At 35.4% G+C, this 21830-nt stretch overlaps 1 protein-coding gene across 16 annotated transcripts in view; it reads left to right on the top strand.

The window, feature by feature from the left end:
• Positions 1 to 20725, top strand: part of NRIP1 (nuclear receptor interacting protein 1) — a 104258-nt gene extending 83533 nt beyond the window's left edge. For 10 of the 16 annotated variants that reach the window (XM_072614720.1, XM_072614723.1, XM_072614722.1 and 7 more), the window contains 2 exons: positions 4766 to 4872; positions 13038 to 20725. In XM_072614720.1, coding sequence (XP_072470821.1) covers positions 13370 to 16852 — 3483 coding nt within the window. In that variant the 5' untranslated portion in view covers positions 4766 to 4872; positions 13038 to 13369 and the 3' untranslated portion in view covers positions 16853 to 20725. The remainder of the gene's footprint in view (positions 1 to 4765; positions 4873 to 13037) is intronic. The other 6 variants (XM_072614714.1, XM_072614726.1, XM_072614725.1 and 3 more) reach the window with 1 other exon arrangement.
• The last annotated feature ends 1105 nt before the right edge of the window (positions 20726 to 21830 follow it).

Here is a 21830-nt window from a genome sequence, read left to right as displayed (position 1 = left end):
TAAAGAAGTGTCTTGAAGAAGCACCAGAAAACCAATTCAATTTGCATTTGGGTCTTTGTATTATTTTCTTTTAGGGACTTACTCAAATTATTGTCACCACACATTCCAATCAAAGATCTATTATTTATGATGGCTCAATTCAGTCTTGTTTCTGTGCTTCTGAATATCCTACTTTCTGTGTTTTTTTAACTTTTTTGTCTAATGCATTTGTGCTGTACAGTTTATTGTTAAAAGTCTGGCAACATTTTAAATTGAAATACATAAAATTAGTCAAGCAGGCAAATGTGTATTCTGATCTTAAAATGATTCTTGCTTTTGTGTTAAAAGCAACCATTGATCAACTTTGAATAATACACATCAGAATGAAATGTTAGGACCAGTTTTATAGTTTAAATTTACATAATGTGCTATGCCCACAAATTACAAATAAATTTTAGGCATTCTTCAGTCAATTAGTAAACATTTATTAAGTGCCTACAGTGTGCTGGGAATGCAAAGAAAGGCCAAAGTCGATCCTTACTTTCAATGAGGTCACAATCTAATGAAGAGAGACTACATGCAACCAACTGTCAAAACAGCATATAAACACACACATATATATTTTTATATTATATATATATACACACATGCATACATACACACACATACTTACATATACATATATGTATATATAAGTTAAATGGGAAATAATCAAGAGGGAAGTCCCTAGAATTAAGAGGGATCAGGAAAGGTTTCCTGTGGAAAATAAGATTTTAGCTGTGACTTGAAGAGGAAGCCAGGAAGTAAAAACTAGGAGTTGAGAAGTGTTCCAGGAAAGCCACTGCCCTCAGTTAAAATGACCTGAGTCGAGAGATGGAAGGTCTTATTTGATTTCTGAATAGCAAGGACTCCAGTGTCCCTGCATCATGTGGGTTTGGGGGTAGGGGTAGTTGGTAAACAGGTGATTATGGTTTAAGGTGTGTGGAAAGTTGATTTTTTTTCATCCTTTTTTGTTAAAACTTAATCAAGCTAGCATAGATATAATACTCTACTTTGTCTTTGCCTAAATTCCTTGCTCTTGCAAGTCATTTAGGTAACCAAAGGTCACTTGGGTCATGATTCTTCTCTTGTGATTATAACCTTACCCTTAAATTGTCACTTGTATGCCAACCCTTGTAAATTCACCCATCCACTCACATTCCAGAGCAACTTGATTAATCCTAAGGATCAATCTCATCAAACTAAACTGTTGCACCAAAGTTCAATGATATTAATTTAAAACTAATTCCATCTCCTGAGGACTACTCTGATTACCTGAGAACTGATCTCATATCTCAGTGATTCAGTGGGGAGGAGGTGAGATAACACTTATTCTACATCCTCATTGAAATTGCTAGCCAATTAAAAGACATACTATGTTGTTTAATATGTTGTCATTATTTTCACTATAAAAGATCCTGGGATACATAGGATCTTTAGAAAGGACTACCACTTCTGGTGTGAGGCTTGCTAAACCTTTTCTGGGATGCTCATCTACCTTTGGTGTTTACCTGGCACTCAACTGTCACCTGGGGCTCCAAGAAGCTGTAACATGCGTGCACAGTAGACAAACCCCTATAAACTGATATTGGCAGACAGGCTAACCCAGGTTGAGGGTAACTAATAGGCCTCATACCCATCAGCGAATTAGGGAGGTATCTGCCCCAAATGTATAAAGACTTCCCTTGGTGGAATGGGTGGATAAGAATGTTTCAACCACTACAAAAGAAGCTGAAACAGGTGCTGTGGAGACTTTAGAGCTTGGTCAGGCATCAAAGATGGCAAGGTCATCCACTGAATCCTGGGACATTTCCAATCATCTTGACTTTTGTCTTGCCACAGTGATGTGAGGTTGACAACTTTGTGCAGTTCTGTCTCACTTAAATCCTGTTTACATGTGAGTCAAGACATCACCCTATGGTGTCATTGATGCCTCTCAAAAATGAAGGACATACAACAGCAACTAATTTGAGGTCCTTGGTCAAAGGCCATTAATTGCATTTATTTATTGGTAAATACTAACCTTAGTGATAAATTGATTATGCTCAAATTTTGTCTCTCAGAATTGCTGTTGCGACTTTCACCCAGTACCAGTTGATTTTACCAAAAGATTCTTTGCAGGGAGCCACCCCTGGGTCTAGGCTCCTCAGGTCCAATCCAGTTCTTTCTGAGTCAATGTAAGCCCCATCTTAGGCCTGGGAACTGTAGGCTTTCTCTATGAGAAAGTTGGTGGAACTATAGGCATGCTCTATAATAAAGCTGGTATATACTCTCTCTACATATCAGTGGAAGCTTCTGCCCAGAATGGGATACATGTGAGCATATGTGTAGCAAATTTGCAATTTCTGATTAGCTATTCAGATTCTCTGATTAGGCCTTGAAAAGGAACTCCAGTTATTATGTATTTTGTGTGTGTGCTGTATATTTTAGAAAGTTGTCTAGGCAGGGAATCTAGAAGAGAACATGCTTAAAAACCCTCCTTCAGTTAGCATGGACTTAACTCTCACATAAGTGGGAAGCAGGGAAGGAGGACTCTGTCAAAAGACAGTTGTTATGTATCTGTCTTGATTTTCATGTGTGAGTTTTGTGTAGTTTGCATAAGCATTTTGACATTACAAATGTTTTTTTTTAGTTCATCTGTAGTACTGTCTGTCCATCTTACAATAGTTTATATGAATCTAGACAGTTCTCTGTCAGAACAGGCCCTCCTGCAGTTAGGAAATTCTTGTAGCACATAGTGCAACATCTCTTACACATAGAGACAGAAGAACCATTTTTTCCTGCATGCAGATAAAAATCATTCTCCAGGTAGAACAGCAATTCATACAAATAGGAGAATCTCTGCTGCAAGAAGAAAGTTCTCTTTATAAGTAGAAAATGCTAGATTCCTAAATTCTCATCAGATTTTGTTACAATCAAATTGAGTATGGGTGAGAAATTTTTCTATTTTCTGCAGTCTGGTCAACCAAGTTAAAAAGAAGAGTAAATCTAATATTGCAGATATTTGGAACAGTTTGCATTTCAGAATTTATCCAGCCTCAAAGAAACAGGTTGTAGAAAATTATGAAGTCCAAAATTAGCATGACAAAAGGAACCCCTTTAAAAACATTCCTATTATCCAGTTAGTTAAACCAGGAATGATAAAGAAATGTGCCATCCCATTACTTAAAATATGGTCTAAAACTGTAAGGGATTCAACCTGCAAAATACTTTAGCCCCAATTTGGAACTTTTGATTATTATACTTTATGGAAATTAAGATCAGCTATTGAGAATCCTCACCCATACCAAATGAATTATTGGTTTTGCTGGGGCACTCTATCTAGAGTCTGACCTGCAAAGCTTCAAAGGGCCTGCTTCTCACCATCCTACTTTACCTTCTCATTCCTCAGCTACTTCACTTTTGCTTCATTTCACTTTCTCCTTTTTCTGCTCCTTCAACTTACTTTCTTCTTTAAGGAGTTAGATACTTGGTTTCTTCTGAAACTGAGGGACATTCCCTGGCATTTTCCCTCTAGAAGAAAGGCTGACTCATGTCTATACTGCGGGAACCTCTCGTTTTTTATTAGACATCACCAGCATTTTAGCCCTTGTGACCTTTCCCTCCTAGATTTGATGAGAACCCTGGAGCGGTTGTTACTCAGTTTCAGGCAATTCCACCTGGGAAGATGTAACTGACTTAGTGCAGAATCTACTCTCTCCATGAGAAAGAACTGTTCTTATAGAAACAGCACATTGACAAGTCTTCCTATTGGCCCAGGGCGTCTTCCTAATTGGCCTCTACACGACCCATTGTGGAATCTTAACAATCCAGCAGTTACTACAGGATAGAGACTCCTTGTTTAGAGGGATGGAAGCATGTGCTGTTCACCTGTCTTGTCTGTCTTAATTTAAAATCAGCCAGCAAGTCTGTGGGCAAGCATCATCTGTGTTTTTGTGTGTTGTGGTAAATTAAACTCCCTTCCTTTTTCTGTGGCCCGAGTACAATGAAGAACTTTTTCAGAGAAAATTTTTCTCTTCCCTTCAGGCTTTTAGAAAATTGTGGGCACTTATAAGAAGGAATACCTTGCCAGCAAATACGTATCTGTCTTACCATATTTGTTTGTTTTTTTTTTTTTTTGCTTTCTGTTTGTGGCCTTTTCATCCAAAGAAAAGAGGGTACAGTTAATAACTTACCTGCAGAAGAAACAGAAAGACAATTTGTTTATCGACTCTCCTAACCCTGAGCTGATTTGAGATTGCTGAGACAGGCACAGATAAGAAGTAATAATGTCTGTCTGTCTCTTCTTTCTGTGTGTGTCTCTTTCTCTCCATTTCACCCCTTGTCTCCCTGCCCCGCTTCTAACTCTGATCAAATTAAAAGCAGACAGGAGACAGAAAAGAAAAAAGTGAATCATTGTTCTCTGATCTGCAGTAATCTTTTGTAGCTTAACACTAGAGACAAAATTTGTGGCTGCTTAATTTCCAAGTTATGACATGCTTTACAAATAGTAAAATATCTTGGTAAAATTTTAACTAATTGGATAGTAAGACTTTGGGAAAATCCCTTTGAGGGAAAAATGAGATCCCATGGTAGCATATCCATAGGAATCCCCTGGAAAAATTAAATACATCTTGGGACCAGGGGAAACTCCTGTATGAACAAGAGATCATGGTATTAAATTGTGTTATTAATGCTTGCCCATGTTTTTCTGATGTTTTGCCTTCTCTATATCTCACCCATTCTTCTCCTCCTCCTACTTTCACAGAATTTCAACATGAGGGACTCATTGCTGGCATTCTTCCCTTCCAAAAACTAGTCAGTACAACGATGCCCATCAGATATCACTAACCTTCTAGTCTCTCTTCTTTCCAGGTGAGAGGCTGAAGCTTTGATTTTTAATGAGGATTGAGGGGGGGCAGGGGGAGGTGAGCAACTTCTTTCTTAGGCTTATTTGTGTTATCTGTAATTTGATATGAACTAAAAGCTGCCAACAAGTCTGTATCTTCCTTATGGCATTTGTTTTGTATGAAAGTTTTTTTTTTTTTTTCTGTAGCTTTCTCAGACCAAGGAAAAGAGTATTCTCTAAGTAAAGTACCACTCTATAAAACTGAAAGAGTGGACCCTCTGTAAAATACTTCTCTTAACCACAGAAAAAAGAGGTAAGTGGGTAAATAAGAAAGAAAAATGTGTAAGAGTTCTAAAATCTTCACGAATTTAGAATTCTCTTACAAATATTTATAACACCAAACTGGCATTGCAACTATGAACTGCTTACCTGTACCCAGGTGGCCACAAAGCTATAAAATAAAGGCCACCTAAATTGAAAGATCATTGTAAGGAAAAAGAATATTGTCTGACACAGTAAGAATAAGGGAGTGAAGGCTAAAGGAATTCAGCAGGTAGAAGAAAATCAGAGAAATAATGGGTTCAGAGTATGAAAGAAATAAGGAAGAAACATTTCTGAAGGTCTTTATTGTAACTGCTAGATTAAGAATAAATGCTACAAATCTCCCTGGAACATGAGGGATGTATTGTATCATTCAAGTAGATATAATTTCAAAGGTCTCCCTTGTCTTTGTCTCAGCAGAAAGAGACAGAGAGAGAGAGACAGAGGTAGAGAAAGGAAAGGAGGAGAAGAGAAAAGAAGTTTAAACTAGTAAGGGATAAGAATGCTAAAGAGCAGTGAAATCCTGTGAGTTTAGGTTAATATGGAGGGAAGGATTTGGAGTTGAGAGGGAGGTTTGGGAAAGGTTGATTAAATTTTTAGAGATCTTTTACAAGTACTCAGTGTCATCTTCAATATCTTCCTTCCCCCAGCCAGTTTAAGATTACAAAAGAAAATTCTTGTGAATTGTGCACTAACTGACCCCATCTGTCCCTCTTTATCCTGTCTGATTAGATACTTAGTAAGAATCTAACATGCTAGTTAAATAACTGACTGATAAAGAAGATATTATTTTGTTTGGTTTGGTGTAACTAGTTATGCTAAAGGCTTTCCTTTAAAAAAAATTTTTTTTTAACAGGTAGCTATTCCCAGCCTACCTGTCTTGTCCTCTTAAACCTTTCCAGAGTTGCAACTGCAAAGCCTCAGGGTATCTGTCCTCTTAAGGTATCTAGATGAGGTTAAGTTGAGGAAACAAAAGGAATTGATTTGATTCCTTGGTTGATTTTAAAGGAAAAAGGTGCCACCACAAAAATTTTGAACCTGAGCTAACTGAGAAACAATATTGTAATTTTAAAAGTTACCATTATATGGTTATAAATCCAGATTTGACTTAGTCAGAATTTGTGTTGAAACTTAATCATAATGTGTGCCTGTTAGTGTAAAATGTAGTAAGTCAGAACTTAATGCAAATTATATTTTCTATTCCATATCAAGGCATTATGCTGGAAAGTACATGGATCGGAAAACCAGAGTTAAAATTCCAGTCTCAGAAATTGTGACCTTAAAGCAAGTTACTTTACCTCTGTTGCCTTCAGTTTCCTAATCTGTAAAGGGAATATAATAATAATGATGATAATGACGATAATAATAAAACCCCCACCTCCCAGGGCCATTGCTAGGATCATACAATTTTGAAGTGTTTAACACAGCCTGGCATGTGGTCGGCACTATATAAATGTTCACTCTTGCCATTATTATTGTTTTGTTGTTGTGAAGTTGAGCATGTTGACTCCAGGCCAAATAACTCTGTGCTGGATTTTAGGAGTGATTATGTGATGGCACTGCTCCAGGGTGCTCTGCACCAGGCACTGAAGCCGCAGAGCTCTGGAGGGAGTGGGGCAACACAGAGCCCTGAGAGGGAAAGGGAAGGGGAAGGTCCGGGAGAACTGGCTGTACTTTGATTTGTAACTTTAATCCAGTTAAGTGATTCATGGGAGACATATCCTCTCATCAGTCAATGGGAGGAATTGTAAAATTGAAAATTGATTTTTTTAAATTTCTATTTTGTTAAGACTTAATCAATCTAGCGTAGATTTAGTATTCTCCTTTTCAGTATGTGCCTGAAATTCCTTGCTCCTGCAAGTTAACTTAGGTAGCAGTTCGCTTGGGTCAGATTCTCCTTTTGTGTCTTGTAATTTCACCCTTACAATAAGACTTGTACCTTTGTAACTTCACCCATCACCTACTTTCCAGAAGTAGTAAAGCTCATCAACCTAACTGTTGTGCTAAAAGTCAGTCTCATCAATATAAAACTCCATTGCCTGTGGACTGAGCCCATCACCATAAAAGATTCTGTCATTCCTAACTTGGGGTCTTTGGTCATTGAGAGAGGCAATTCCTAACTTGGGGTCTTTCTTTGGTCATTGAGAGAGGCAATTGACTTCATTTGTTGGTAACTGCTACCCTTACTAATAAATTGTTTATGCTCAGAACTTTATCTCTTTTTGTGAGAAGTGTAAAGACCAGAAGGTTTTTAAACATATTTTCATATCATTTAAGTATACTTACTAATGTATTATTTTGTTAGAGTTATCTAGGTAGGAGTCGTCCCCCTCAAGCACCACCCTGGTACTGTAATCCTCATGAAAGCAAGGCTATAAGTCTTGTAGAAACTTTGTTTTTCATCCAGAACTTAGGATTGTGTTCCTTGCATGTTGAATTGAATTTGTTGAAGTTAACCTGAGAAGGAAAGGAATGGCAATAATCTTATACTTCGGTTTCTCTCACTCTCCTGCATCCATTTTCCTTCTCACTAGCTTGGCTCTCTCATCCTCATATATACCAGCAAACTGGGAAATAGAAAAACAAAGGCCTGGCCCTGGTATCACCAGCTGTACACAATAGGCTTCCTGACTGTTATTGTATAATGAGATGGCATGATTTCATGGTGTCATGTTATGCATCTAAGCTAGTTCTAGATTTCTGCTAGAAAAATCATCAGGGGAATTATTACTGAGGCATTTGTTGTGCCTGTTCTCACCTCATATGCCTTTGTTTTCTCTCTTATTTTGTTCTCTCCTGTCCCTCTCTCTTTTTTCTACTCTACTGCCTGTTGTTGCATTAGTAATACTTACAGATTATTTCTTATGCAGTGCAGCTAGGAGTAGGTATTGGAGTTATGAACAGTAGAGTGGATATGATTAGATCATTCACATTTGTGAAATAGTTACATTTGGAATTTTGTTCAGTATTATTTTAGTAAGAGGAACTCAAAATTGAAATACCTTTATAACTTCATTTTATCTTAATACAGATATATTGTCATAAGGGACTACGTTTCCATCATAATTTTAATATAATGCTACTTTAGAATTTCTTTTAAATGACTCAGAAAATGATACAAAAGCCTTTCATGAATTATGTAAAGTTCGCCTTGTTAGAACTATTTGTGGAGGGGAGAGTAAGGTGGTTCACTTAATTTTGTTATTCTTAAGTCATTTCAGTTGTGTCTGACTTTTTTGTGACCTCATTTGGGGTTTTCTTGACAAAGATACTGGAGTGGTTTGCCATTTCCTTCTCCATCTCATTTTACATATGAGGAACTGAGAAAAACATGGTTAAGTGACTTGCCCAGCGTCACATAACTACTAAGTGTTTGAGGACAGATTTGAATTCAGATCTTCCATACTCCAGACCTGGTCCTCTATCCACTGTGCCACCTAGCTACTTGATGACTTAAAATTTATTAGTATTTTCTTAGAGATTATATAAGCTATGCTTTCCATATTGCTATATAGCAAAAAGATTTTCATGAGAAATAATAATGTATGACCCATGCCTTTACTTGTTTCCTCTCAATCTCTTTTTTCTGTAGATTTTATTTATTTCATTTTTAATTTATGGAATAAAACAAGAATTTCCATCATATAGTATAATAAACATGCAACTGCAAATCTATTATGTATAACTTTTATTATGTATACTTTTAAGTATATAATAAAGTTACCGTATAATTTTTCCCCTTACCTTCCCCCATCCCTCTCCCTAGAGATGGCTACCATTAAAATCATTCTATACATACTTCTATTTTTCAGTTCTTTGGATGCAGACAGCATCTTCCTTCCTATGTCCCTTGTAGTTAATTTGGGCATTTATCATAGTCAAAATGATTAGTCACTCATTGTTGTTGTCGTCATTGGTATTATATGTCATGTTCTCTTGGTTCTGCTCATTTCACTCTTGATTATTTGGGGCAAGTCTGTCCACGTTTTTCTAAGATCATCGAGCTCATCATTTCTTGTAGCACACTAGTGTTCCATCCCAATCATATACTGCAACTTGTTCAGCCATTCAGAGAACTGCTATAGATACTTTAGAACATATAGGTTCCTTTCCTTTTTCCTGATCATCTTTGAAGACATATCTAATGGTATTGCTGAGTCAAATGCAGTTTAATAAACTCTTTGGGCATAATTCCAGATTGCTCTCCAAAGTGTTGGATCAGTTCACAATTCCACCAACTATGAACTAGTGTCCCAATTTTTCTTCTTAACTCTGTATTCCAGCTTCTGTCCTCATCATTCATCAAAATGATGTTAACACTCCAAAGCCGGCAGTTGCAAAATGTAATGGTGTTTTCTCAGTCATCATCCTCTTTGACCTTTTTATAGGCTTTCACGAAATGAATCACCCTGTTCTCCATGGTATTCTCTTTACTACCTAGCCACCTTTCCAGGCTTCTTATACCTCACTCCCCAGCAATCCAGTGACACTGGCCTCCTGGCTGTTACATAATTAAGACACTCCATCTCTTGGCATTTTTTCTGGCTGTCCCCCATGCCCTGGAATGCTGTCCTTCCTCTGCCCTGACTACTGACTTCCCTGGCTTCCTTTAAATCACAAATAAAATCCTGCCTTCTACAGGAAGGCTTCCCTGACACCTATTAATAATTCCAGTGCCTTTACTTTGTTAATTATTTCTTAACTATCTTGTGTATAGCTTGCTTGTATTTATTTGCATGTTGCCTCTGCATTAGATTATAAGCTCTTCGAGGCCTCTTTTTGTATCCCTAGTGGTCATTGGTGCAGGGCCTGACACATAATAGGTACTTAATAAATGTTGATTGATTGATCTTCCTAAAAGGCTGGTTTAACCATGTCATCATCCCTCCCCAACAAGTAAACTCAGGTGGATCACTGTAACCTATAGGATCAAATACAAAATCCTTTGACATTCAAATCCTTTCATAACTTGGCCCCCATCATACCTTTCCAGGCTTTTTGTACTGTATCCCCCTCTTTTGTTTTGTAATGTTTCATTTTTGTGCCTTCCTCTCCTTCTCTCAGCAAACAAGTCCTCCCCTTTAATTTTTTTTAAAGAAGAAAGCTAGGTTTAGCCAAGTTAGCCAAATGTGACTACAAGATTTGTTCTGTACTCATAATCACCAACTTCTGTAAAGAAGGGATAGACATATTTTTTCTCACTTATTTTCCAGGCCTAGGCTTGATCATTATAACTGTATAGCATGTTTTGTTTGCTTATTATTTCTATTTACATTGTTATGGTCAATGTTAAGTATTTTTCTGATTCTATTTATGTCATTCTACTTCAGTTCCTTTAAGTCTTCTAAATCTTATCTGAAATTCTTAATATTCATTATTTCCAGTGGCATGGTTACATTCATGTAGCATAGTTTGTTTAACCGTTACCCATTTTATGGGTATATTATTTGTTTCTATTTCTTTCGTATCACAAAAATTACTGCGCATATATGCTTACAGACATACGTAGGTATATTTTTGACCTTTCTGTCCTCTTTGGGTTTTATACATGGCAGTATGATTTCTGGTTTAAAGTTAAGTTTAGACACTGTTAAAGCATAGTTGCAAGTTGTTTTTTTGAATGGTTTGATCACTTCATTTATCTGCCTGTCTCTTTTTCATTGTCTCCATTATTATCTGCTTTATTGTTTGTCATTACCTATATCTTTGTTGTTCTGTTCCATAGGTATAGCTATGAAAAGTACTTGGTCTCATTTTCTAATTTTTATTACTGGGTGACATTTAATATTCTAGTCATGACTCCATTTTGAGCTTATTGTGGTATGTGGTGTGACATGTAGTTCTAAATTGCTTTCTGGCTTTCTCAGCAGTCTTTGCCACATAAAGAGTTCTTTTCCAAGGACTTTATGTTTCCAGGTGTATTGTGACCATTATGTTACTTAGTTTGATTTTTTTTCTGATTCTTGCTTATTCAGTCTATTTCATTGTTTTACTATTGTATATTTTAGACAATTACAAAATCTTAATGCTTACTTTATTAATTACAAAGTAGTTTGAGATCAGAACGTGCTATTTCCCCCTTCATTCCTAATTTTTAAAATTATTTACCTGAAATTTTAGACTTTTATTTTCCTCCAGGTATTTGTGACATTTCTTTTTAGTCCAATAAGGTGTTTCTTGGATGTTTTGGTATAGCACTAAATCTTACTTAAATCAATTTAGGTAACCTGATAATTTTTATTATACTGATGTGGCCCAGTTGTGAACAATGTCTCTAGTTATTTGTTATTCCTTATCACTTTATATAGTGTTTGGTGTTTATACTTATACATCTTGAATATGCCCCTATAGGTTGAGTCCCTAATATTTTATGCATTTTTATTTATTTCTAGTGACTTTGCTATGATTTCCTCCTGTATTTTATTATTGTTATTAAGAAATGCTTTTTTTCATTTATTCTAAATTCTACTATATTACTATTACTTTTGCTATCTCACTTAATGTATGCTTTTAAAAAATAATTTTAAAATGACTACCATCACAGTTAAAATAAATCTTTGATCGTATGTACTTTATGCTATAGGTACAGTCTTGAAAATACTTGTGTGAATTTGATTCTATTTCATCATTGATAGAATTTATCTTCATCTCTTTTACACTGCCTCTCTGTCAAATTGTAAAATTGTAGAGGAAGAAAATCCTTTAATGCAACAGAGGTGTTACTTCATAAAGGAATTCTGTGTTAAAACCTTTTGTAATTGACTTCATAAAAATTTATTTTAAACTTTCTGCATATTTTTACGATTCATTGTAGCCTAAAGGTGACCCTAGGTTCTTAAAGGCATGGCAATCGGACTAGCTAAGTTCGGAGATGTATATATTCATTGTATTAGCCAGAGTTGACTGAATTTTTCAGCCATATCAGTTCTTGAAAATAGTTTACTAAGTTAAGGTGGTTGAAATGTTTCCCTCCCCAAAATCATTTGTTCTTGAAGTGTTAAAGTAGATTTATATGATTCAAAATTAAGAGTGCATTGATGAAAGGGTCAGGGATAGCATGAGTCATTGAAATTTAACAGGTAACACTATTGAAGCTTTTTTTTTCCCTACAACTTACCAAATACTTATCTTAACTTTTTAGCTTAATTGTTTCTTTTCCCACCTGCAAAGGAGGAGGAAGATGGGAAAGTTGCAAATGATTTGGATAATTTGTGAAAATGAATTATTGAACATTGAAAGTTGGTTATAGATTGACAGTTTTTAAAGCAGTTGAATTATTAGTGATTAATATCATCTGCTCTGTTTTGGTATGGAAGCCAAAAAGCAACTTTTGAAAATTTCCTTTAATTTTTTATTTTTTTAAATGTACAAATTAATCAGTTTTAACATGTTGACTTTTTAAGATATTGTTTTGGGGTATAAATTTTGAAAGGAATACTTTTGGTTGCTTCAAGAAGCATATTCATTATTTTATTGGTTGGTGTCCTTCTTCAGCCTCTGTAGTAAAACTAGTCTTGCAAGCTTCAGTCTTAGCATTAAATTCAAGATCTTTGAGACACAATTTGCTAAAGGGAGGCTAACATTTTAGAATAAATATCAAAGTCATCATATCCTATTCTCCTTATCTAATATTGATACATATAATATTGTTTTTACAGGATAGATCAGTATTTGGACTATTCAACAGAAATGCCTAAATTTAACAGAAAGTGTTTGTGAATATAAGTTTTTAATGAATTGAGTTCAGTATATGTATTGCCATTCAAAGATTTTGCGGCGGGAGGGAGGAGAGGAAATATTTTGACTTAAAATAACCTTATTTCAGATCTTTACTTTATTTTACCTAACTTCTTTTATTTTGTTGCCATAGGAATCCTGAGACGTGATGAGGGAACGACAATGTCTGGTTACTGAATGAAGATTTCAACTTCTTGCTACTCTGGACCCATTTATTAAGGAATCCATCTGGCTTTTCTTAGTTAAAATTTTATCACCTTCATATACTAAGTTATCTTGAAGTTTTCCTGATTCCTTCTTTCCCAAAAGAGTTTCTGAAGGATTCTGGTCAGAATGTAATAGTTGATCAATGTCTGATTGCTAAACAAGACAATAGACTATTATTTCCTTTATATCTTATTCACCTCTAAAAACAGTCTTTAACGTAAATAGAAGCCAAGTCCTTGTTGAATACTTTTATTGAACATGACTCATGGAGAAGAGCTTGGCTCTGATATGCACCAGGATCCTATTGTTTTAACTTACCTAGAGGGATTACTAATGCATCAGACAGCAGCAAGGTCAGCTACTGTGGTTGATAAAAAGTCTACTGGGCATAGTGGAGAGGATCAAAACTTTAAGATTTCTGGAAATATATTTCCCACCTGTCAAAATAATGGTCCAAGTCTCAACACAAATACTTATCAGGGATCTGGCATGCTGCATCTCAAAAAAGCAAGATTATTACAGTCTTCTGAGGACTGGAATGCAGCAAAGAGGAGGCGGTTGTCTGATTCAATTGTGGATTTAAATGTAAAACAGGAAGCTTTGCTAGCTGGCATGGTTGAAAATGTGCCTAAAGGGAAACAGGATAGCACATTACTTGCCTCTTTGCTTCAGTCCTTCAGCTCTAGGCTGCAGAGTGTTGCTCTGTCACAACAGATTAGGCAGAGCCTCAAGGAGCAAGGATATTCCCTTAGCCATGATTCTTTAAAAGTGGAGAAAGATTTAAGGTGCTATGGTGTTGCATCAAGTCACTTAAAAACTCTTTTGAAGAAAAGTAAAAGTAAAGATCAAAAGCCTGATGCTAATATATCTGATGTAACTAAAAATCTAATCCAAGATGGGTTTATAGAGTTACCCCACACTGGACAGAGTGGAGCAAAGGTAATTAATGAACCCTTGTCATGTGCTGCAAGACTTCAGGCTGTTGCAAGCATGGTAGAAAAAAGGTCTAGTCCTGCTACTTCACCTAAGCCTAGTGTTGCTTGTAGCCAGTTAGCATTACTCCTTTCCAGTGAAGCGCATTTGCAGCAGTATTCTCGGGAACATGCTTTAAAAGCACAGAATGCAAATCAGGTGGCAAGCGAAAGGCTTGCTGCTATGGCTAGACTACAAGAAAGTGGCCAGAAGGACCTTGTCCATTTTCCATTGTCAAAAGGATTGTCGAGCCATCTTAATGGTCAAGCAAGATCATCATCAAATAAACCAGTAACTGACAAAAATATTACAGCTTTCCAAAGTCCAATGGGAATCCTTCCTTCTCCTCCCAGAAATGCAGAATATAAGAGCACACTGGAGAGAAACAGTTTAAAGCCAGCTGCCAATAATAGTTTGCTTTTACATCTTCTTAAAAGCCAGAATATAGCTAAACCAACTAGTGGACATGATCAGAAGGAGAGAGTTAGCATTTTTGAGGATAGCAGTACACCCACAACGATTGATGAATATTCCGACAATAACCCTAGTTTTACAGAAGATGACAGCAGTGGTGATGAAAGTTCTCACTCCAATTGTGTCCCCATAGATTTATCTTTCAAACATCGAATTGAAAAACCAGAGTCTAGCCAGCCTGCCTCTCTAGATAATCTTACTCAATCCTTGCTAAACACGTGGGATCCAAAAGTTCCAGGTCTCAGTATCAAAGAAGACAGAGACTCCTCCAAAAATTCTAAATTGAATCCTCACCAAAAAGTAACACTTCTTCAACTGTTACTTGGACATAAGAATGAAGAAAATCTAGAAAAAACAACTGGTTCTCAGGGATCACATAGTAATGTGACAAAATTCAGTGCACAAAATACTAAGAGGACTTCTGTAATAGAAAGCCCCAGCATAAATCGAGCTACTCCAGTGAGCACTCCACCATTGCTTGCATCTGCAAAAGCAGATTCACCTATAAATCTTTCTCAACAGTCTCTAGTCAAACACAGTTCACCCCAGTATGTTTGTAATGTTCAACCCAAAAGACTGATGAATCCAGCATCTAAACACTTAATAGACCTTACCAAAAGTAAAGAACTTCAAGGAGCTAATAAACCAAACCAAAGTGACAGTGCACAAAATTCTGCAACTTTCAGTGCTAGCAAGCTGTTACAGAATTTGGCTCAGTGTGGAATGCAGTCTTCTGTGTCAATGGAAGATCAAAGAACAAGCAAACATCTGTTAAATGTAAACATAGATAAACCTGTAGGTTTGATTGATAGACTGAGTAGTCCTCTACTTACAAATAAAACAAATATACTTGAAGAAAATAATAAAGCATTCAATACTCAGACAACAGTCCCTGAACCAGGACTCTCTGGTTCTGAAATAGAAAATTTGCTTGAAAGACGGACAGTTCTTCAGTTACTACTAGGAAACCCAAACAAAAGTAAAAATGAAAAGAAGGAACGAGTTTCCTTAAGAGATGAAAGTTCCCAAGACCATACAGATAAAACTTTAAGTGAGCAAATATTAACAGTAAAAATAAAATCTGAACCTTGTGATGATTCACATATCTTCCATAATGTGAATGTCCATCAGAGCCAAGATGCAATAAGTAATAAATTCGTCGGTGTGGTTCCTACTCTGCAGAGAAGTGCAGCTGCTTCACCAGCATCTGAAGACTTCAAATCAGAGCCTCTTTCACCTCAGGACTTTTCTTTTTCTAAGAATGGCCTGTTAAGTCGATTATTGAGACAGAATCAAGAGGTTTATTCTGCAGATGATATGGACAGAAGTCACAGGAACAGTGAACTGACTCTTCTAGAGTCAAAGAGTCTTTATACAGTTCCTAAGAAAAGGAAACTTCATATTGAGCCTTCAGAAAGTCCATTTAAAAAAAAGATGAAGAGTCATATTTCTGATGGTGCAAATAATCATAGTCCTTCTACAGAATTGTATGGGCCTTTGCTTAACAAACAAGAAATGAAATGTAACAGAAATGATGTTGAATTTAAATACCCAACATGTTCAAATAATGAACATGAAAATAGGAGTTGGTCTAGAGATAGTAAAGGCTTTAATGTATTGAAACAGCTGCTTCTCTCTGAAAACTGTGTGAGAGATTTGTCACAACATAGGAATAACACTATAACCGATGTTAAGAAGAAAGGAAACAAAAATAATATAGTCAGTAGCAAGTCTGAATTTAGTATTTCTTCTTTAAATGGAGTCATGAACCATTCTAGTCAACTGGGTAATTGTATAGATAATGGGACATTTTCATACCCAGTAGCAGTACGGAGCCCTGCCAGTTCTCCCTACCAGTGCTCTCCTGAGCCCTTGGGCAGTACAGTATCTAGACAAGAATCTGGGCAGTTAAGTGTGTGTCCCATTCCCACTGAAAAGGGTCCCATTAAGTGGGTTATTACAGGTATGGATAAGAATGAATGTGAAAAAGACTCACCCAGACTGACTAAAACCAACCCAATTCTATATTATATGCTACAGAAAGGAGGTAATTCTGTTAGCAACCAAGAAGCACATGACAAGGACATTTGGAATGAGTCATTTGCAAAAAATGCTACACAGGTTACAGTCAAGGAAGAACTGCTTCCTGCTGCAGAGACTAAAGTTTCTTTCTTTAATTTAAGAAGCCCTTACAATAGCCATATAGGGAATGTAGCTTCCCACCCCCATAATACAAATGGAGAAGTTTATGGACTCCTGGAAAAAGTACTGACCATAAAAAAAGAGTCTGAATAAAATCTGCCATCAAGATTTGAGTCTGTAAAACTAATATGAACTTGAATACTTTATAAATAAGAGCATGATTTGAAAATAGCATGTTCTAATTGAATTTATTTTTCTTCATTGGAAAATTATTGGTTACTGGTGATGTTTAAAATAGTCATAGCTCCGTTTTGCTTTACATTAGCTGTCACAGGGAAACTGTTGAACAAGCACTTGGTTGTATAACAGTTCTGTACGCATCTTACAGTACCTGTGAGTAGTGTGTGAATGAATTTTTTTTTCAACTACTAGTAATTTAAATACACATAAATTAAAATGTAAATCTGAACCCATGGTAGCAGTAATTCATTTTCTTCCAGTTTGTGTACTCTGGTACTGAATCTCACTTTGGGGAAGCATAAACAGAGCTAGCATTTCATACATCTACATATATATATATATATACATACACACACACACGCAAACTATATATGTGTGTTTTTTAAAGGCTTACTTTTAAAAAAGTAATTGTTCAATGGAAAAACATAGTGCCTGCTTATTTCTTATTATTCAATCCAAAAAAAGAAACTTAAGAGATCTATCGAAAGTTTTCAGTTACTCCTGCCGCCCCAAGAAAATCTTTTTTTTACAGGTTTTTTTATTGACTGTACCTAATCCATTTTTTCCCAACTTCTTGTCCTGCCTTATAGTATTACCATATTTCCCTTTGTTATGTATTTTCTTTTAAATTCTTAGTACTATTTTGTCAATGAGTGATATTAAAGGGGGGAAGGGGCTAATAGCTCCTTTTTAAGGAAGTATTTTTTATTCCCTTTAAACCCAATTTCATTCTTTCCTTTTTTTAGAATTGGGAACTTTAAAATATTGCTTATTCTATGCTGGATATTTGGGATTTCTCAGAAGTGATGTTTTGTAACAAAATCAAAATGCTTTACCTCTAATTCTGTCATCTTTTCACATTTCAACTTGCCTTGTTTGCCAATCATAACTATAACATTTCCTTTGATTCTTGTGGTTCTCTCAAGAATATTGAGCAAGATTGTTGAAGCCAGTATTACTTCCTAAAACAAATTTTACCTGGATGTCTACACCTTAAGGGTGCCTTAAGGTTCACACAGTATCCTTACATCTTTGGAAATCTAGGTTCAAAAACTCTTTTTTATAATAATAAATGGAGGTGGGAGGGCTTATAATCTTAGTATTTGGTTACTGTCTCAGGAAAACCCACTGTTTGTCTCAATTAGCTATATCTGCTTAACTGACCATAGAGTGAGAATAGATCCACTACAGCCCCAAACTGAGGTACTTTGGTTAAAATATGGTGTGCACAATTTAGGGATCACACAGTGATGAATTTTAGAGGTGGAAGGGACCTCAAAGGCCATCTAGTTTAACTTCCTCATTTTATAGATGAGGAAACTGAGGCCTAGGGAGATTAAATGACTTGCCTGAGGTCTCACAGGTAATAAGCATCAGAGGCAGGATTTGAAACCAGGTCCTCTGATTCCAGAGCCAGCACTCTTTCCACTGTACCACACTGCCTCCACTTTTATTCTGAATATATATCCTTAACTTCCATGAGAAGCAGTCACACAAGAAAAGTGCTAACATTTTGTTGAAACCCAAGAAAAATAACAGCAGATTTAGCCTAAATAATAGGAAGCACACTGGGGTAACTAACATCAAGAAATGTAACTATTAGTTCTGATTGAAAAGTAGCTCTTAATTTTATTTACATGAAGCTTAATATTGAGCTATGTATAGTTCAGGAAGTTTGCATCTTTAAACCACTGTAACAGTTATAAACTCCCTTTTTACAACCCACGCTTCAGTTACCCAAATCTTAGTTTTTTGTTTTGATTTTAAGTATGAGCCATTTTAGTAACTGGCCCTGTAAGGACAGGAACTTGTGGTGCAATTAACCATTAACTAGAAGAAATCTAAGTTAGGGTGTTACTAAAGTAGTTTGATAATTTTTATATGAAAGATTCAGTATAATATAAGAAAAGGGGATTTACTCTTACTTATTGAACGTCTGTCTAAAGTCTTAAGTGATTATTTTTCTCAAAATGATTTGTAAATAGTTACAAAATCTATAGAATAATAGATAACCCAGAGTAAATAAGGGGCTATATCAGGGTGACATGGAGGCATGCACTTTTCTTATTGTGAAATGAGAATTGTTCTAATGGTCAGTGAATATATGCATGGAGAATATGTTGTGCTCCATCTCATATTTACTGTGTGGTGATCTATTATCTATAATATATACTTAAACTTTTAAATAATTTTTAAAGATTTTTAAAGTTAAAATGTTAACTTTTTCATTGTTAACAATTTAGCTGTCCCTTTAAATGATGTCAGCGAAAGGACACTAGAGCTCTTCCAGTCCACAAACAGGCCTGTTTCTCATCAAACATGCTTCCAGAATTTCTTCCTATACATTGCATTTCTAACAACATACACTGTTTACTGTTGTACCAACTTAGATGAGATAGAAGGAGAGTGGATACTACTGCTAGTCACCAGGGAATACTAAGGGAGGTGTGTTTTGATGTAACAATTTCAAAAGGGCTAGAAACTGTTAAAATACAAGTTCAACAAAAATCCCTCTTCCCTTAAGCAAAATAATAGTTCTTATGGGGAGGGAGGTTTAGTCCTTGGAAAAACAATAGGAAACCAGAATTGCTTATTATTTTTGGTAACAAATAAAGGTATATAAATATGCAGTGTATAATATGACTTCAAGAAATATAACACTGATTCACTACAGGAAGTTCCCACTTGATATTTTAAAGAAAGAGAATTCATCAGTGTGTTCATATTAGTTTATGCAAGGTTATCTACGTAGACATTTTTTAGAAATCAGTTTTAGGTTTGCAGTTTCCCCTAATTAAGACTTATTTGTGGAAGGGTACTACAGCTTTCATTGACATCAGTAAGGTAGCTTTAGTTTATTTTCTGCTGCATCTTACAGAAGAGTGAACAGTTTTTCATATATTTGTGTGTGCGTGTGTGCGTATATACGCATATATACACACACGTGTATACACACACATGCACACGTGTGTATGTATATACATACACAGAGTATGTACATATATTGACTTGTTACACCTGTTAAAATTGGTTTTTAAAAGGTGATGTAAATAGTGATTTCCTTAATGAAAAATACATATTTTGTATTGTTCTAATTCAGAGGAAAAGCCTTTTAATCTCTTTAAGTTCTGTATAGCTAATGTATAAGTGTAAATATGATCAGATAGGTTTAAATTTTTTTGCATGTATGTATACGGTTGCAAGTCTGGGAAGAATGTATAAAATAAACTTTTTATTTAAAGTTGTGATTACCTGCTGCATGAAACGTGCATGGGGGACCCTGTGCATATGGCAAAATGTCTTAAGTCGAATCAGATGTTCATCCAAAACAACAGTATTCCATTTCAGGACATAACTTTTTTTTTCTTTTTCTTTTTCTTTTTTTTTTTGCTGTGGTATTTTAGCTTTGTGAAAGAACATGTTTTGAATCCAAGTGTCTAAAGGAATCAAGTTAATGACTTTTTCAAAATAAAGAACCCACACAACTAAGGTCATCAAGTTTTAATTCCATTGAAAACAAAAACAAAGTATTGTATCGGGACTATTCCAATGCTAGAAAATAATGGAATATTGTATTACCATTCATGATATAAATTATGAGGTTTACACAACCAATTTTGTTATGATGTGCTCAGTATAACTTGTCATTTTTTATTAGAAATTTAATTTTTTCATGTGATGTCATGAAACTGTGCATACTGCAGTGTGAAGTTTTTTGTTTGTTTTTATTTTTAAATCTTTTGGTGTTTACTTCCTGCAGTGGATTTGAATAAATGAGAAAATGGATTGTCTTGCTTGGAATGACTTTTATTTTGGTCTTTATCTAGTTCTTGTATTTTACTAATAATAGAGTATGTAAGTGAAAGACCTGGAACATGAAAATAAATCTTTATTGTATCCTTCCCAGAAAAAAAAAAATGGTAAAACTACTAGTCATCAGGTTAGTGTAACCTGTAAGAGTGCAGTTAATAAAATTACAATCCTTCATATCCTAAAATTTTGTTATTATACAACAGATAATTAATTTTAACTTAGTTTATGCATTATCACCATAGCAATTGAATTGCAAGTTTACGTGTGTATTATTTCTCTTTATTCTGTACCCTTTCTTTTTTTCTGAAGATACTATTTTTGATTGTTTTTGAAAAAGCAAAACTGAAATGTTATATATTAATTGTTCTAACAAATTTTAAAACTAACACTCAGTAAAAGACATTTTTTCATCTTTGTGTCTACATAAGTGGCCCTAGGATGTGCTGTTCTAAACATGTGTAACCTAGATGAGACCTCATTATGCCCTATAGTTTGTATTAAGTACATAGCATCACCATATGGTTAGGTGGTGCAGTGAGTAGAGCACCAGGCCTGGAATCAGGAAGATTCATCTTCCTGAGTTCAAATCTGGCCTCAGACGTTTAGCTATGTGTTCTGCACCCATTCTTAGAGAGTAATATCTAAAGAGAGTTTTCATTTTTGTTTTTGACTATTTTTCAGAGAATCTTTTTTTTTTTAAGCAATAAATATTGAGATGATCGTTTTAGCAATGGACTGTTAAAATGGATACGTAAGAGAATCACACATCTAGAAGGGACAAGGCAGGCAAAAGAGCACCCACTGTTGTGCTCAGATATAAAAATGAAATTAATAACAAAAAGTATTTCAATAGGAAATTAAGAATCCTGCCATGAAGTTCCACTATTTTATATAGGTATAATTGGGCCCGTTTATTTCACAGGTATCAATTTTCAGCCAACCTGTCCTTAGAGTTGCTAGCTAGCTTAAATTTTTAGCCAAAAAAAATTTAAGCACATGCAAACTACTAGTATTGTTCCCTTTGCAACAGGTCTTCTTCTAGCAGGCTTAGATCAGTTAATAATTATAACTCAGGCTA

This window comes from Notamacropus eugenii, chromosome 5 (genome assembly GCF_028372415.1).
Source record: "Notamacropus eugenii isolate mMacEug1 chromosome 5, mMacEug1.pri_v2, whole genome shotgun sequence".
Taxonomy (NCBI): Eukaryota; Metazoa; Chordata; class Mammalia; order Diprotodontia; family Macropodidae; genus Notamacropus; species Notamacropus eugenii.
The sequence above is the reverse complement of the archived record's forward strand: the minus strand, read 5'-3'. Positions and strand labels throughout refer to the sequence as shown.